The sequence below is a fragment of the Pteropus alecto genome, unplaced genomic scaffold, assembly GCF_000325575.1.
Source record: "Pteropus alecto unplaced genomic scaffold, ASM32557v1 scaffold3, whole genome shotgun sequence".
Classification (NCBI taxonomy): domain Eukaryota; kingdom Metazoa; phylum Chordata; class Mammalia; order Chiroptera; family Pteropodidae; genus Pteropus; species Pteropus alecto.
In genome coordinates this window covers 18,946,112-18,964,062 of record NW_006442484.1, presented here as the reverse complement: position 1 = coordinate 18,964,062, position 17,951 = coordinate 18,946,112, and the positions used below count along the sequence as shown (strand labels likewise).

The 17,951-nt window shown below is 33.1% G+C and overlaps 1 protein-coding gene across 1 annotated transcript in view; it reads left to right on the top strand.

Annotated features, from left to right (window-relative positions):
* Window positions 1-17,951, top strand: part of LRP1B (LDL receptor related protein 1B) — a 1,653,662-nt gene that overhangs the window by 945,151 nt on the left and 690,560 nt on the right. Inside the window, exons 8-11 of the mRNA XM_006921044.1 lie at window positions 1,658-1,880; window positions 4,594-4,765; window positions 10,692-10,835; window positions 15,000-15,236. Of these exons, the coding sequence (XP_006921106.1) occupies window positions 1,658-1,880; window positions 4,594-4,765; window positions 10,692-10,835; window positions 15,000-15,236 (776 nt within the window). The remainder of the gene's footprint in view (window positions 1-1,657; window positions 1,881-4,593; window positions 4,766-10,691; window positions 10,836-14,999; window positions 15,237-17,951) is intronic.

Genomic DNA, 17,951 nt, shown 5'->3' with positions numbered 1-17,951 from the left:
CATGCTTCCAAGTTTCCTGTATTAGCACTCTTCTTTTTTGTTTCTTTTGGGGTCACATGTAATCAAGTCATCTCAAGATGACTTCAGAGAAGTCTCTCTCTCTCCTAAGATTCACCTTTTCTCTTGAATGCCATGTAGATAGTTGTACTAATCTACTTCATATCTCCATCTATACATAGTCTATACATATCATATTATATATACTGTGCCAGAGCCTCTAATTCTCTATACCCAAAGCCAGGTTACTTGCACACCAGAGAGGTGGGGTGAGGTGCAGGGTGAGGGGAGGGAAGTGCCATGCTCATGCTCAGGAGCAGAGGTTTGAGAATTTAGCATGACAATAAAACATAGTACCATACGCCCTTTTATTTATTCTTCACTAGAATAGAAAGCTCTTCACCTGAATGGAATGTGACTTAAGAAATAATTTTTAGCTTATCGTGATAAATTGATCTTTCGAGAACATTTGGGGAAACATGTACTCATAATAAAATATGGCTTGCACTATTACAGAACAGCATGCATTAATGTTTAAAAATTGATGAAAGCCTTCCACAGCAAAAAGAGCTAAATTCAAGTTTAAATCATACTTTTTAGCTTGAAAGTTACCTCATACTGTTAGATAATGCAAGGGTGTTGAGAAAAGTAACTAAAAACTAATTTACCAAGTTTGTAAAAATCAAATATTCTATACCCTAGGTAACCTTAATATTGCTCAGTCACTGTAAATCAGATTATTCTTGAGATTGTATTTAAGTCAAGGCAAATGGTCTTCTATTTACAAATGTAATTTAGTCTCAGGGGTTGGTAATTTTGTTAAAATATTGTCAGGTTAATTGAAATTGATTTGTGTTTACTAAAAGTAGTGAGTACTAATCAAATATTAGACACTGAAGTATTGGAGGTATTTAAACCTTTGACAGACACTGCTAGTGCTTCATGGAAGGATTTTGTGCATGTGTGTGTCTCAGAAATCAACATCACTTTTCAGCCTTTTCTTCTAAATATATACGGAAAAAACGAGGAGAGATGGCCTAAATTTCCTTCATAAAATTTTGTTTAGAGAATATTTTGGAGAATTTGGGATTGGTTTTGAGGAGATTATTTATGTTTTATTTCCATTACTACAAACAGCACATTTGCTTTTCCATCTGCTTAATTCCATTCAAGGTTTGCTATTCTCTACCATTCATAGCATCATCGAGCTCTACATAATAGCTTTTATAGGAAACAGACATTACTAGGCAATTTGAAAAGCAGGTTGAAGATAAAGCCAGATAGCACACATGCCCTGGCCTGGTGACTTGGCTCACTTCCAAAGCTTATATTAAATAGGTTGCATACATCTTCTGTGCTCTATATGTATGGGTTCTATGAAGCTTAAAGAAACATTTCCCCTAATACAAAAATAAACCCACTACAATCATTCATTTTGGAGAAATTTTACAGTTGTTGGTTAACCTGCTCCCTTATGCCCTGCAATATTCATTAGCTGATTTCTCTGTTTATGAGTGATATTATATGGAAATGGTTATGGTTAGCTAACAGATGTAACCACTGAAATAAATTAGAAAGAAAAGTTCTGTATTTTACAGATGGTTCTATTAAATATTCTTTTTTCCCTCCTTGACTTTAATGTTTAGTTTTCTTTCTACAGAAAACTTTTCTTTACTGACTATGGGAATATAGCCAAAGTGGAAAGATGTGACATGGATGGGACAAACAGAACAAGGATAATTGATTCAAAGACAGAGCAGCCAGCTGCACTGGCACTAGACCTAGTCAACAAACTGGTTTACTGGGTAGATCTTTACTTAGATTATGTGGAAGTCGTGGACTACCAAGGCAAAAACAGACATACTATCATTCAAGGCAGACAAGTAAGTATAATTGTGTTAGAAAATACAGCTAAGGTAATAAAATGAATAGTACCATACTAAGAAAAAGACCTGAAATCTCAGTGTTGAAAATTTTTTATGAAGTCAAGCTGCAATGGGTCATAAAATTATGATGTATTTCCTCTATGGGAAAATGTTCTTTTCAGTGCATTCTATATATTGAAGATGCCTCTCACTTCCTCCTTCCCTCTATTAAAAACAAAGCACACAAAACAGAAACCAACAAAAATACCAAATAAAAACAAAAATACTATACCAGTAAGAAAGCAAAGTACTAGAATAGGACAAATGTCCTACTTTCCAAAAACTAATTTAAGTAGTTTATTCATAAGGAACTGAACTATGATTTGTCCCTTGTGGCATTGGAAATATTTTTCTAACAAAAGCAAATGTCTGCTCACAAAAGTATCTTTATTATTTTAATAGGTTGAATTATATTTTGGCTTCTGATGTATTAAAGTGCTTCCTAAAATGAGAATTCTGTGAAAGTTACCAAAGTCAAAATTTTTCTCAACTGTATACTTTTTCCCTTGCTGAATTACAAGTATTTTGTTTGTTTGTTTGTTTTTCTTCAAATAACATTCAGTGAAGTCCTTAAGGAAATCTGTAAGTGGAAATGAGCCTTGTTTACTATTGTGCCGTTTCAGATTCAATTTTACCTCAGTGATAGCACTAATTTCATGTGAGATTCTTATTCTATGGAGCTGAAATATGTAAATCTCTTTGCTTTCTTTTGTGATGAAAGGCAAGAATACTCTGTAATTATTCCTTAAAGTTACTTTTTTTTTTTTTTTTCCTAATCAGCTTTAACAATGAAATTATCTCTTCTTCCTTGGCAGATAAACAAATGCATTAATCTGAGTAGTTAAAAAAAAGTGTCCAATATTAGAGGTGAGGCCAGATATTTCTCACCCTCAACTATCCTATAGCTTTGATTTCTTAAGCAAGTTTCAGGTCTTCTAAAGAGGACCTAATCTCTAAAATTGTAATGGATATTCTTTTTGTATCTATATGTAATTAAAATTTTAAATTTGAAACAAGAATAGGAATTCAAATGATTTTTTCCATGACTAAATTTTTTTAATGTCTGAAGTTTTTAATTATCCATTTTGTTTCATTTCTATTGCCTGTGTTTTGTTGATCTGTTAGTAAATAATCCAATATATGCTTAATCTACCACTAAATAATCCCATATAGATAAATTTTTGGAAGTATTTGGGCTGTAGGAAGAATGGTCTATCCACTACTTTAGGCTCCTCTTACATCTATTGAGGGTAGTTAGCAAAGTAAGCAGCAATGTACTTACTTTATGGGAAACAGAGCCTTCTGAGGGAAGGCAGGGAAGCAGTGAGTATAATTTTGATCTTTAATGTATGAACATGTTTTCTACCATGACCAGTTGCCCCTTCTGTAGTCATGCTTTCTCTCCTGGGATTTGGATTGGCAGTAATGTGGGTATGTCACAACTAGATATTCCTAGATGGATGGCCCAAAACTTTGAGCAAAACATGCAGGAGATTAATGGTAATGGGAGAATTCAGCTTGTTTGTAATTTTTATAGAATAAAAGATTGCTTAGGTAAAAATTGGGCCATAGATATAGTTTTTGCTTAAAGTACAGAATTGATAAGATTTCCTGATTAAAATAGAAATTTTGTTCTATAAAAATATATATAGTCACACCACGAATACTTTCTCAAATTCTCTTAACTATAAATCTATACTAAAAGTGCACTAAAAGTACAATATAATGCCAAACATAGTGACAAGTGCTTTTTCATCAAAATTTCTATTGCAAATCAATTGACAGCTCCACCATACCCTGAATCAGAATCATTTTAAATTAAGTATAACACAAGGAATGCCCAAAAGCAATGTGTGTGGCATGTGGCTTTATATGAGAACACCAGTATAGTCATTTTGCGTCTGCTTTCTAGGAAGCTTTCCATGTCTTCAAGATGTCTGTTCCTCCCCACAATCCCCAAAACCTCTGCCAAGGAAGGTTCACCCTGTTAAAGTGTCATGATAGCAATAAATATTGTTATTCTCAAAGCAAGCAGTTCCATTTCCATTATGAGTAGGCTTTAGAAAGAATACAGTTTCAGAGTAAAACGCTGACATTTAATTTACAATGATTCCAAACATGTGATTTCATTATTTATCATTTTCTGTGCTGGGCAAGTATTAGTCTAAATGTAACCTGAGATTTAAAAAATGTGGTTTTGAACTTATAAAACAAAATTTCAAATGTGCTTTCTCATCAGTATTTTTATAGGCAGAGCTGTGCTTCTGCAGATTCTACATATCCATGACTATATTAACAAGCAGCCCATAAAAAATATCTCAAATTTTATGTAACAGTGCTATAAACATATTCATGAACATGCCTAAAAGTTTGGTTCTTACTAGGTTTGAAAAGTAATTACTGAACATATTTTCTTAAACATGAATAAAATCCCCCACCCCCTCGCCCCCCATGCATTTGCAACTGCTCTATCCACTATTGTATAATGTTTTATTCTCAGGATTTTTTTTTAAATTAGTAAAATGTTGAATTCTTGTAGAGAAAATAAACAATAATATTCTTGACTTTCCTACTATGGGAATTGACCTTAGTAGTAAATAGTAGTTGTTTTTTCTTTCAAGTTGAAAACAGCATAATTGAAAATCATAGTTATTTTTGCCCCTCTTTATAGGTCAGACATCTTTACGGCATAACTGTGTTTGAGGACTATTTGTATGTAACTAATTCTGATAACTTCAATATCATAAGGATAAATCGATTTAACGGCACTGATATTTATTCATTAATAAAAATGGAAAATGCTCGGGGAATTCGAATCTATCACAAAAGAACTCAACCAACAGGTAAGATGCTAGACTTTGTCATAGCCTTCAGAATGATGAATTGAATGAGTATATGGTCCCTGTGCTTTTGTACAGTGTTAAAGTGAGCAAGTCATAAATGCTGCTTTGATAACAAAAGTGTAAACATGTACTTAATAAAATTGAATAGAGTTTCCTTTACAAGTCTAAATGATAAATTTTTCAGTTGCTAGTGAATTGTTTGTACAAACATAGAATTGAAACAATTGCTGCATATAAATTTAGAAAGGAGCTTTCAATTGTGCTATATGCAGACAGGAAACCCAGAGATATATTTCAAATAAGGTGACTTTCTTATGGTATCTGTCCAGTTTTATTGCATTTTATTGAAGTTTTATTGTGATTCTCTTGACTTACCATCCTAATTGTTCTTTAGCACATATTAATTTAAAAAAGTAATTTTTAATGAGAAGACTGCAATGTTTCCAAATAATTTTCAAAAAAGACAAACTAGTTATTTTGCATAGTAAGATAGTGATGGTTGTTCATCATCATAATTTAGGCTCAATTATATATAAAATGATGTAATATACAAAAGCTACACCAAAAAATTTCCAAAGCTTCCATCATATTTTTGTGGTTCAAATTACAGTTAATTTATAATTATCTAAATATTAATATAGATTCGATTGAGGCAATGTATTGTCACTAATATTTTTACAGCAAATTTAAATTTGGAATTTAGTAGATAACCTTATTAGAGTTTGATATTAGGATTTATTAATTAACTAATTATTTATTGAAAATTTACTATGTACCAGGATCAATTCTACATATATTGGGAATAAAACAGAGTGAATAAAACAGAAGCAAAATGTTTGCCTTTATGAGATTTGCGTCCTAGTAGAGAAGAGGTGATTTTAAAAAAAGTAGATTATTATTACATTAGAAGATAAGAACTATAAAAAAAAATAAAGCAAATAAGAGGATAAGGAGTGTCAGCAATCAGGATATTTTGCAATTTTATATTGAATGATTAGAGGAAGTCCTATTGAAAAGATAAAATTGAATGAAGACATGAAATAATTGAAGGAGAGAGGCATGAATGTGGCAGGTGAGAAAGCACAGAAACTATGAGAAAGAGCATGCTAAGATTGTTCGGAGAGCAGCAAGAAGACCCATGTGTCTGGAGCAGAGTAAATAAAGGTGAGAGAAGTAGGAAATAACGTTGGAGAAATAAAGGAGGACCATAACAGGTAGATTCCTGTAGACAATTGCAAAAACTTTTGCTTACACTTTTATTGAGATGGGGAGTCCTTAGGGAGGAGTCTCATGACCTGACTGACTTTTTAAAGAAATTTTAATGGCTACTGTGTTGACAAGAGGCTGTGGGGGACAACAGTGGAAGATTGAAAGTTTAGAGAGAATGGTAGACTAGACCAAGATGGTAGTAGTGAAGATGATGAGAAGCAGTTAGAGTTAGGACATATTTAAAAGTGGATCCAGAAACCGGTCAATGCGGTATAGAAGGTAGAGGTTGTGCAAACCTCCTCTCACAACCACACCAAAATTATAACAAAACTACAGAGCAACCAGCATGCAGAGTCATCTAAAGTCTAGCTGATAAAAAGCCCTACAACTAAGGACAAAAATAAAAGGTCACTCCAAACTAATAGGAGAGGCAGAGATATTAAATAGCTTGGTCCCACAACTCTGTGTGGCGATCTAGAATTGGGAGGGCTATCTTGCCTGCAGAGACACCTCCCCAACCTGAGGAGCTAGGGGTCCCAACTGCACACTGGACTCTCCAGACCAGGGTTCCAGCACTGAGAAGAGAAGTCCCCACAACTTCTGGCTATGAAAACCAATAGAGGTTGCAGCTGAGTGAGATCAAGTGCTGTGGAAGTTACAGATATTCCTCTTAAAGGGCCCATGCCAGCTTTACTCACTGATAGTTTCACTCACTCTGAGCTCCAGCACTGGGGCAGCTGCTTGAGGGGTACAAGAGACCTACAGGGAGGCGCTGAGCTGTCAGACTTTAGGGTGAGGGCTGGAAGGGTGGCTTTCTCCCATCAGAAGTGCTGGCAGTATCCATTGTTTGTTGAACCCTCTTCCCGCCCAGCCTATGGACACAGGCACTGCTGTATCTGAGTCACCATTAACCTGAATAACACAGATTCCTCCAACCAGGGAATTCCCTGAAACTCTGTTTCTCCCAACCTGTGGGCACACCCAAGCTGCTTCCAATAGTTTATTCTATACAAAAGGGCTGTTTCATCTCCTGCTGTGGATTTTCCTAAAATCCCTCAAAGGCTCACAAAACCCAAGGAAGCAGCATCTGGCCTCAGTGTGCCCTGTACCTCTTGATGAGCAGCCCCAAGCCCCACAGTATTGGCAGCCAGTCACGATTTCTGACTTGGCCCCTCAAGACATCTATAAGTCCAGCATGGATGGCAGCCATATGTGAGTTGCTTGGTACCTCTTACCAATAACTCCAGAGATACACAGGCTATGGTTGAACTTGGCCTGCATCTGGATCCCTCCCAAGACTATGCCACTGGGCCCCACAGCACATCTACTGTATAAAGCCTCTCTAAAACTGGGAGACTTAGGAGCCTTACCTAATGAATAGAAACAGACACAAGGAGGCAGTAAAATGAGGAGACAAAGAAGCACGTCCTACATGAAGTAACTGGACAAAGCTCTGGAAAAAGAACTCACTAAAATGGAGACAAGCACTCTACCAGACATAGAGTTCCAAACATTAGTCAGAAGGATGAATTTAGGAGAAGAGTAGATGAACTCAGTGAGAACTTTAACAAAGACATAGAAAACATAAAAATAGAGGTAGAAAACATCATTGGGAACCAGGCAGACATGAAGAATACAATATCTGAGCTGAAGAGTAAATTAGAGGGAATCAACAAAGTGGATGAAGTGGAAGATAGAATCAACAACATAGGGGATGAGGTAGCATAGGAAACCCAATCAAAATGGCAACAAGAAAAAAGGAATCCAAAAAATTGAAGATAGTTTTAGGACTCTCTGGGACACATCAAGTGTAACAATATTTTCATCATAGGGGTACGAGAAGGAGAGGAGAGAGAGCAAGGAATTGAAAACCCATTTGAAGAAGTAATGATGGAAAACTTCCCTAACTTGGTGAAGGAAAAAGACATATAACCCTAGGAAGTTCAGAGAGTCCCAAATGAGATAAATCCAAAGAGGCATGCTCAAAGACACATCATAATTAAAATGACAACAATTAAATAGAAAGAGAGAATCTTAAAAGCAGCAAGAGAAAAGCCATTAATTACCTTTAAGGGAGATCCCATAAGACTGTCAACTGATTTCTCAACAGAAACTTTGCAGGCCAATAAGACTTGGTACAAAATATTCAAAGTGATGAAAACCCAGGACGTACAATCAAGATTACTTTACCCAGCAAAGCTGTCATTTAAAATCTATGGACAGATAAAGAGCTTCCTAGACAAGAAAAAGCTAAAGGAGTTCATCACCACCAAACCAGTATTGCAAGAAATGTTGGAGGAACTTCTTTAAGAAGAAGTAAAAATATGTATCAAAAATATAAAGAAAGAATGGCATTAACTGCTTATCTATCAATAAGTACTTAAATGAAAAAGAATTAAAGGCATCAATCAAAAATAGGGTGGCTAAAAGAATAAGAAAACAAGACCCTTACATAGACTGCCTACAATATACTAACTTAAGATTAAAAGACACACACGGACGGAAAGTAAAGGGATGAAAAAATATATTTCCTCATGGACTTAGAGGTATTGTGCTGAGTGGAGTAATTCAGATGGAGGACAAATGCCATATGATTTTACGTATTTGTGGACTCTAAAGAACGAAACAAACAAACAAAAACAGAAACAAACTCAGAGATACAGAGAATATTTTTAGGGTTACCAGATGGGAGGGAGGTTTGTGGGATTGGTGAAAAAAGGGGAAGGGATTAAAAAGTACAAGTTGGTAGTTACAAAATAGTCATGGATATAGAAAGGAATGTATAAGGACTATAGCCAATAATATTGTGTAATAACTATGTGTGGTGTCACAGGGCACTAGATTTATTGGGGTCATCATTTTGTGAGTTATTAGATGTCTAATCACTATGTGGAACACCTGAAACTAATATTATATGCCAACTATAACTGAAAAATAAAAACTATTATTAAAAGTTGAGCCAACATGAGGCGCTGTTGAATTGGATGTGAAGTATACATCTAAAAAGAGTCTAGGATGATGATAATAGTTTGGGCTGAACAATCGAAGTGATTGAGTTATTCCTAAGATTGAGGAACCTAAGTATGGAGAAAATTAATGGACAAAGAAAAGAAGTATAATTTTCACGTTATTTCAAATGCATATTCTAAATTAAGGTGGAGATATCTAGGAGGTATTTGGATGTACAAATCTGGAGTTCAGGGGAAAGTCCAGGCTGGAAACAGCAATATGAGTCATTTGTATATAGATGACATTTAAAGCCATGAAAATTGATGTGATCACCACGTAAGTAATAGGTAGAGAAGAGAAGATTTCCAAATAATGAATACTGGGACATTTCATAATAAGAGCTAAAGAGAATAGGGGGGACCAAAAGAGGAGACTGAGAAGAAACAATAAATCCAACTGGTGGTTGGATTTAGCAGCATGATGCTCATAGGGATCTGACGAGAGCAGTTTTGTAGTAAAGTGAATATCTGGGTAAAGTGGGTCTGAGAGAGATAGGAATGAAAGAAACTGTAGAAAATGATGACACATAACTTTGAGAAGTGTAAAGGTAAGGTGAAGTAGAGAAACGGGGAGTTAGTGTAAGGACTGCTGTAGAAATTAAGGTCGAAAGAAGATTTTTTCCCTAAGATTCAGAAACAATGGCATGTTTATATGCTCATTGGCATGATCCAATGGAGAGAGCAAAAGTAAAGATGAAAGTGAGAAAGTGGAAAGTTGTTAAGTAGATGAGAGAGTATGTGATCTGGTATAAAAATGGGGTCAGACTGAAAAATAAAAGCAATGCTCTTGGTGGGAAAAGAATAAAACTACATGTTACTTATCTTTTTATTTAGCGATTGAGAAATACTGAAAAAGCATGGCACAATTTTTAAGAGCATAGCGATTTTATTAAAAGAAAATTGCCATGTTATTTATCACAATTTCAAATAAGTGGTGATTGAAAAGAAGTATAATTACAGTATCTAAAATATTATTGACATTATTCCTATTACAGCCCTTTCTCTTCGTTCTGCAATTCTCTTTTCCATCCTCTCCATACAGGACTTTCACTTTCTGTTTTCTTTAAATTCTACACTCATGAGATAGCCTTCCACTTAATCTCCACAGGCAAATTTAGCGTCTTGCTTCTGACAATTTCAGTCACACACACACACCCACTCCCAACCCCACACACACATTTAATTTTATTATAAGTTTCTCAAAATGTCAATGGACTAAAAATTGGGAAAAAAAAGTTGTCTCAGTAAGTCTCAGTAAAGATAATCATTGAAAAATATTTCATCTAGGTTAGGTACCCATATAATGATTTATTTTGAAAGAAATTCTTTCTCTGCTTAACTATTTAACCTGGGATATTTTTACAGTATCTTTTATATTTGCAAAAACATGTATTTTCAAAAAGTATAACAAGCAGATACCAAATAAACATGTTACTTTTATTTTGCTTACATATAAAGTTTAAATTAATATAAAAGCATTGTGTCTTTCAAAACTGTTTTTTTTAAATGTAGACAGGAGAATCTGGGCAAATACCTACTTCTTTTACGGGGTTTAAACTCTTTCCAACTGATTGTGGTCCTAAATAGTTTGGTATACAGATTTTTTGCAAGGATTCCTTTTTCCGTACTGTAAAAGTTTTAACATACTGATGCACATAATTATCTTGTCTTTGGAGAATTTCAAGCATGCTGTTTTTTATTTGTTGTAGTCAGAAGCCATGCATGTGAAGTGGATCCATATGGAATGCCAGGGGGATGTTCACACATCTGTCTGCTCAGCAGCAGTTACAAAACACGGACCTGTCGCTGCAGGACTGGCTTCAATTTGGGAAGTGATGGCAGGTCATGCAAAAGTATGTTGTTAAAATCAAACATTTTGCCAGAAGCTACTGCTTCAGAATAAGGTTTTTAGTATTAATTAGCAGCATTAACATCAGTAATAACATGAGATTTCATCGGATGAAATCTGTCTGCAAATATGTAGCAGTCACTTTTCTCAAAATCAGTATTTAGTGGGATTTTCTTGTGCGTGTGTGTGTGTGTGTGTGTGTGGTGTGTGTGTGTGTGTGTGTGTGTGTGTGATAATGTGAATGAAAAAACTCTGGGCTGTACATTATGGATCTTTGGGAAACATTCTTCAAGGAAGATTTTTAGAAAGAACCTTTCCTTAATTCCTTAAAGAATCTTTTTGGTCTAATGAGCTCAAATCATTGGTTGACTTGATTTTCTCTTATCTGAACCAAGATGCTGTTCCTGGTAAAACAAAAAACAATGCTTCATCTCATCTGGTATCATTGGGGAATGAAATTCATTTCATTATTTAATGTTCCAGGTAAATGGAGCTATGCCAATTAAATAATCTCTAACAGTTTTATTTAAAAGTGTTCTAATAGACAAATCTTTGTTTTGTTTTTAAAATATGCTAGAATAATTTAATTGCTCTTTATTTAAATAAGCTAATAAATATTTTTATCAATGATTTTGTAAGTTTAAACTTTTGCACGAAAATTAGTTAAAGTCTTTACTTGGGGTCTTCATAATCAGATATAGTGGAATGGTCCTTTTAGAAATGGTGTTGATGTGGAGACTATTGGTCTTTAAATGTCCCCAAATACTATAATTTTTATTTTATTTCTAACTTTGTATTAAATAATGGGAATGTTCAGATATCAGAGCTCATGTTCAAGACTACCTCTGGATAATTGAGGTACTGTGTCAGAAGTCACACTATAGGAGAAGTTGCATGTGTGTGTGTGTGTGTGTGTGTGTGTGTGTGTATGTGTGTGTATAACCAGCCTTTAAATTGCTCTGGTTACTACCAGGGAATAGATGGCATGTCATGCAAAAATACAACCATATACATGTACATACATATATGCACACATTTGGGGAAAAAAAAAACCAAAAACATAAGATCAGAGTTGCATGAGCTTCGATCATTCCTAATTTAGTATATCAGTCAGGGTACATTTATATTAGCAGAAACAATTCTAGCTATTTTAAACAGAAAAGGTCAAGAGTAAATAGGTGCTTACAAAATCATTGAAAAGCCTGAAGCAGCATCTTCTAGAATGGGTCTTTAGAACATTCCTCAGAATATCTTCCAAAATCATAAGCTAGGGAATCAGGAAGCTACCGAAGGCAATTGTAACTTCAAAAACACACAATGTGCCTGAAATCCAGGGCTTAGGAACCTTTTACCATAACTATTAGCTCCAGAAATATGGCACAACTGACAGTACCCTACTGGTAAGCAAGCCAAAACAATACCAAACCAAACAAAAAGACAAACTCTTCCTTGCCTCTTGATATACACAAATGAAGAAGACCAATGTGGAAGAATTCTATTTATTCATTAGATGAACAACAACAGAAGCAGCAAAAGATGGACTTATTTCCATATTCCAAGTTTGGTATATTACATCTGATTTTAGTTACTTAAATCAAAACTAAAATCATGGCTATATGAGTGTCTGTGAAATGTTGTTTTTAGTTTTCAGTTGTCTATTGTACGGGAAAACACACTAGAAAAACTAAAATAGGCATTGAATGACTAAAAAAGTGACTAAAAACACAGGGAAAATCGTTACCATTCTTATTTAAAATATACATACACACAGGTGCACACATGTATATACAGAAACATACACATTAAACCAATAAAGTTCCAGGTTTACCAATTACCAATTAAAATATCAATTAAAAATAAAAGCAAAAATAAATGTTAGCAAGAATGGATATTGTAAAACCAGCTTTCTTATGCATTGATAATAGAATTGGAAATTGACATAACTATTTAAAAAACATTAATATATACAAAAGACTTAATAAAACTGATACTGTCCTTTAACAAGTTATCCCACTTTGAAGAAATCCATTGTAAATGCACTTATAATAACAAAAATGAAGAAATGGTTTAAATATTCAATAATAGGTAAGTAGCTGACTATATTACATCGCCTTTCTAGTAGGAAAAATGATGTTGTCATTGAAAATGTTTTAAAGACTTTTTAATAACAACCAAATATCATTACATTTTTAAAAATTAGGTACTAAAATCCATATATGGATTAAAGAAATCCATATATCTATTAAAGATATATGGCTCCATATAGATCCATAAAGAAATCCATATATCTATTAAAGATATCTATTAAAATCCATATATCTATTAAAGAAACAAAAGTATCTATGCATATAAAGTTGGCAAAAAATAGAAATGTTAATTTTCAAATTAATATGCACTAATTTTAAATAATATATTTTAAAAAATACTCTTGAAATTAGGTAGACACTGAGAGTCTGCAAGGGCAATGAGGAAGAGAGATGTATGTTAATATTCTTTACCCAGTAATTTTATTTCTGGAAAAGTATACTAAGAAATCATCTAAGAAAATGTATAAAGTACTAAGATGAAAAAATGCTTATCTCAGTAATATTATGATAATAAAAAGATAAATCCAACTGAGGAATGGTTTAGCAAATTACAGCGTATTATATTAATCGTACTGATAGAATGCAAGTCTTAATGGATCAAAATAAAACATAATTTAAATACTAAGATGTAACAATAAAAGCGGAATACAAAATTGAATGTCCTCTTCTATATAAGTAACTGTGCATTAGAAAAATAGCTAGATAGATTAAACCTGAAATAGTCACACAAAGGAATACAATATAGTCATGAAAATTAATGACTACAACAACCATGGGTGAATATCAAGAATGTCATCAGAATAAAATTAATTCACAGAAGAATTTACACATGTAATTCAATTGTGAAAAATTAAACAGTCTACTTTTGAGAAATACATACAGCATATGTCCTAAAACTTTTTAAAAATACATGATAAACACAATAATCAGGATACTGGATGTCTCTGGGATAAAACTGGACCATACGTCTGTCTTCCAGTGTTCTGGAAATAGTCTTAAAATCTGTGCTAGGTATATGGGATTTGTTTTATTTCTATTTTTATATATTAAAATGTTATAAAATTGGTTTATGTATATTTCACATTCAATAACACTAATTTCAAAAGAAAACAAGAGAAATAAATTATATAAAATGATAATGTAGTTTATATATTGAGGGTGTTGAATTTATGAGTAATTATTATTTTTCATTTTTTTCAAATGTACTATAATGTAGTTATTTAACATTACTAAAAATCTCAGATAGTGTACCCTAACATTTGAAAAACCTTGCATATACTTTCACATAGAAGTCTGAGGAAGTCAATTCACTGTAAAAACAAACAAACAAACAAACAACAACAGAAAAAAACACAAAACCTACCTTGATTTTGGCATTTTAACCCAGGAGACTGTTTTTGGGTGGGAGTTTGTAAATTTTGTTTTGCTTTTGATAAGGGCTGTGTTGTACATCAGAGTTAATGGCATACAACATCAATCTCTAACACTCTAATTAAGATGCAAAGAAAAAAGTGATGCTATAACTGGCATTTGATTTCATTTCTTAAAAAATAATAAATCATGTGATTAAAAATAATGTATTCACATGCAAGTATATAATACTGTGTGATTCTTTTTGTTTGCCTTTCAGTCTGTAGATGCAAACTCTGATAAGGGACTATTTTATATCTCAAGTTTTAACACTGTCAAACATAATGAATGTTACAGTTCCTATCTATAAAATGTGTTAGATAGATTGTAATGAATTGTAAAATTAAATGTGCTGGATGTTTTGATAAATGTCCATTTTACAGTTACAAGTTTTCCAATGATCTGTCATGCTTTTGCTATACAGACAGTTACAGACAAAAGAATAATTAACTAAATATAACCCATTCACGGAAGTAATTTCTGTTTTAATTAAAATAATGCAATTAGCTGGTCTTCTTGCATCAAGATACATTTGGCATGTTTTAGAGTTTAATTTTTGGTATTGAATTTAAAAAATGCTAATTGTGCCAGTTAATTAAACAGTGGCATTATGCAGTGTAAAGACGATTAGGCAGCATCAGTTGTTTATGTTTGTAATCTTTCTTCTGCAGGACCCAAGAATGAGTTGTTTCTCTTTTATGGGAAAGGACGCCCAGGAATTGTTAGAGGAATGGACTTGAATACCAAGATAGCTGATGAATACATGATGCCCATAGAAAATCTGGTAAACCCTCGTGCTCTAGATTTTCATGCAGAAACCAATTATATCTATTTTGCTGACACCACCAGTTTCCTAATTGGCCGGCAAAAGATAGATGGCACAGAGCGAGAAACCATCCTGAAAGATGGTAAGTGGCAATATGTAACATTAACATTAAACTGCCCAGAGATAAAATATTTTAAAAGGATAAATTTGGTGTATGTTAAACTAACTTTTCCCAGAACCCCAGTGACTGTTGATTTAAAAATATTTGTTAATTTAATTTTCTTCGATAATATTATTTCTACATTTTTTCACACACCAGCATATTAAAACTTTCATTGTTAAAGCTGAACTTGCAATTGTCCAGTACATTTTAAATATCACAGGAATTAAGTTGAGCTATTTATCCTCTTTCATGGAAAAATATAGATTTATAATTATGTGCTTATAGTTCTATATGGCAGAACATAAGATATAACAGGACATTAGAGCTTTTGTAATATTTGCTTCTCACTAGAATATTGGTCATGTCACTCAAAGTACATGAAAAATATTAATGTTCTCATTGTTATCACAATTCTTGCATATTGTTTCTTTATAATTAATTAAAATTCAGTTTTCTAAAGTTGTCCTTGAAATATCAGTCTTTGCAGAGAATCTTTGTTTATATCGACTTTTACTTATAGATATAACCATTATTGCAATCATATATATGCAAACATATATGCATGTACTTTATAAAAATCAGTAGATTTCATTAATTACGTGGCTTGGGAGCAACCAACCAAGTAACGGAATAATATAACTTTGATATAAGTAAAAAGTTATTTAATAATCGAGCAAACCAAATTTTTGACTGCTAGTCACCATTAGCATGTTAACTAATGATTCTGAACCTGTTTCCTTGTATGTATAGTCTGCTTACTTATCAAGTATTTTAAAAAGTCTTGATTTAGGAAACATTAGGAAACATTAATTGTAAACTTATTTTATAAAGGGCATTGTGCTAGTAATCACAGAAGATAGAATACACAGGAAGGAAGAGATGTGTTTATGTGGGTGTTTTCAGGAAAGTTTTTGTGGAAGAGGTGGTATTTGCCCGAGATCTTAAAGGAAGAATGTTAAAGAGGAGGGGAGGACATTTCAGCAACCAGGAATTTCATGAAATAACAAATCAAAACAAAACAAAAGCTCATGTTCTAGAAAAGGGATGAGGGGGAGCATTAAGTGGAATACTACAGAAGGTTTTGTCTATAGGTAATAGTGACAGAGTACGTGTGAAAAATGAAGGGTGGCAAAATGAAAAGACCTTAAATGTGAAATAAAATGTCTTGAATAAAACACCAAAGGGGTATGACAAAGAAAATGCTTTTGAGCCAAAGAATAATATGAATGAAAAGATATTTTAGGAGAATCATCTGTTGTTGGAGTGCAGAATGAATTATAGGAAGGAGAGGGGAAAAAAACAGATAGACTAAAATTATTAATAGCATGACTGATAATGAATGGTGATCTCTCCTAATTTTTAGAGGAAATGGGAACAACATAAAAAGATTTTTCATTCAACTCAAGTTCACTTTAAATTAAACCTTTAATGATAAAGAGTACACTTTCCAAGAGTGACAAATGAAGTACTGAACTGAAAAATATCCCTGTTTTTATCTTTTTTTTTTTTTTTTTTGTCTAATTAGAGTTAAGATTTTTATTTTAAATTGGACATGGCAAAAAATTCCTGCCTACTTTTTTCTGTAATGCGATATCAGATGATGAAAATTTTACAATTTTAGCAGGCCCCTGAACTTGCACATTCTAAGTAATACATGCATTTTAGATTGCTCTAATTTTGAACTAGACATTTTCAAGATAGACTGAAATGTAATATTGTGGGTTCTTGGTTTCTTTTCAAAAAGTGTCAGTTCCTGTGCTGTGATTGAATGGTCTAGCTAATAATCCTGACTTTGACAATGATATCTTATCAGTGGCATTAGTGGCTCTTTGCATTCCACTACAGTGACAGAGATCAGCTCTAATAGCTACCTGACTGCCAGGCAAATTTACACAGTTTTACTTTGGCAGTATGAAGCTTATTAGAACATTTTGTAGATTTTCACACCTGAAACATATCTAACATTTTCATACTCCTATATAAGGGACATTAATGTCTTTTTATTAGTTTATCTTTTTTCTCAGTAAAGAGGACGATAACAGACATTATGATACAAGATTAACATATCAAGGCAGAACTTACATTTGGCAAAGGGCAACTGGTGATTTTGAGAATCATAAAAATTACTCTAACCAATTCTAGGACAGGTAGTCAGAGTAGATTACAGGATGTGATTTGTTCCCAAATGACACCAACTTTAGAGTAATATTATCATTTTATGCACCTAGAACTCACCATTTATTTCTGGATTTCAATTTCTAGCATCTCACAAAAATCGAGTTTTACAGTGATGAATCAAACATGTTAAGCTATCACTAATGAATCGTGTTAGAGAGTTTCCATAAACTTTAAATGGTGATTATGCCTTGTAAAACATTTTAAAATTAATAATAAGCTTTTATTTGCTATTAGATTATAGGTGAATATCAATCTCATTTTTCTGACTTTATCTCTGAATCTTATTATAAAGAAGAGGTCCAAGATTCAGAGTTATAGACTGTGACCAACCATTAAAAGAAATGATGAATACATTTGTCAGTCATGACATAGTTCCTAATTAAAATTGTTGAGGAGAGATTTGTGTCTGCCATCTACTCTAAAGACTGAGAGGAAATGCTGAGTTTGACAAATGACTTTTTAAGCTTCGCAGAAATTCTGAATCAGATAAATTTATATAGATTGAAGTAAAAGACT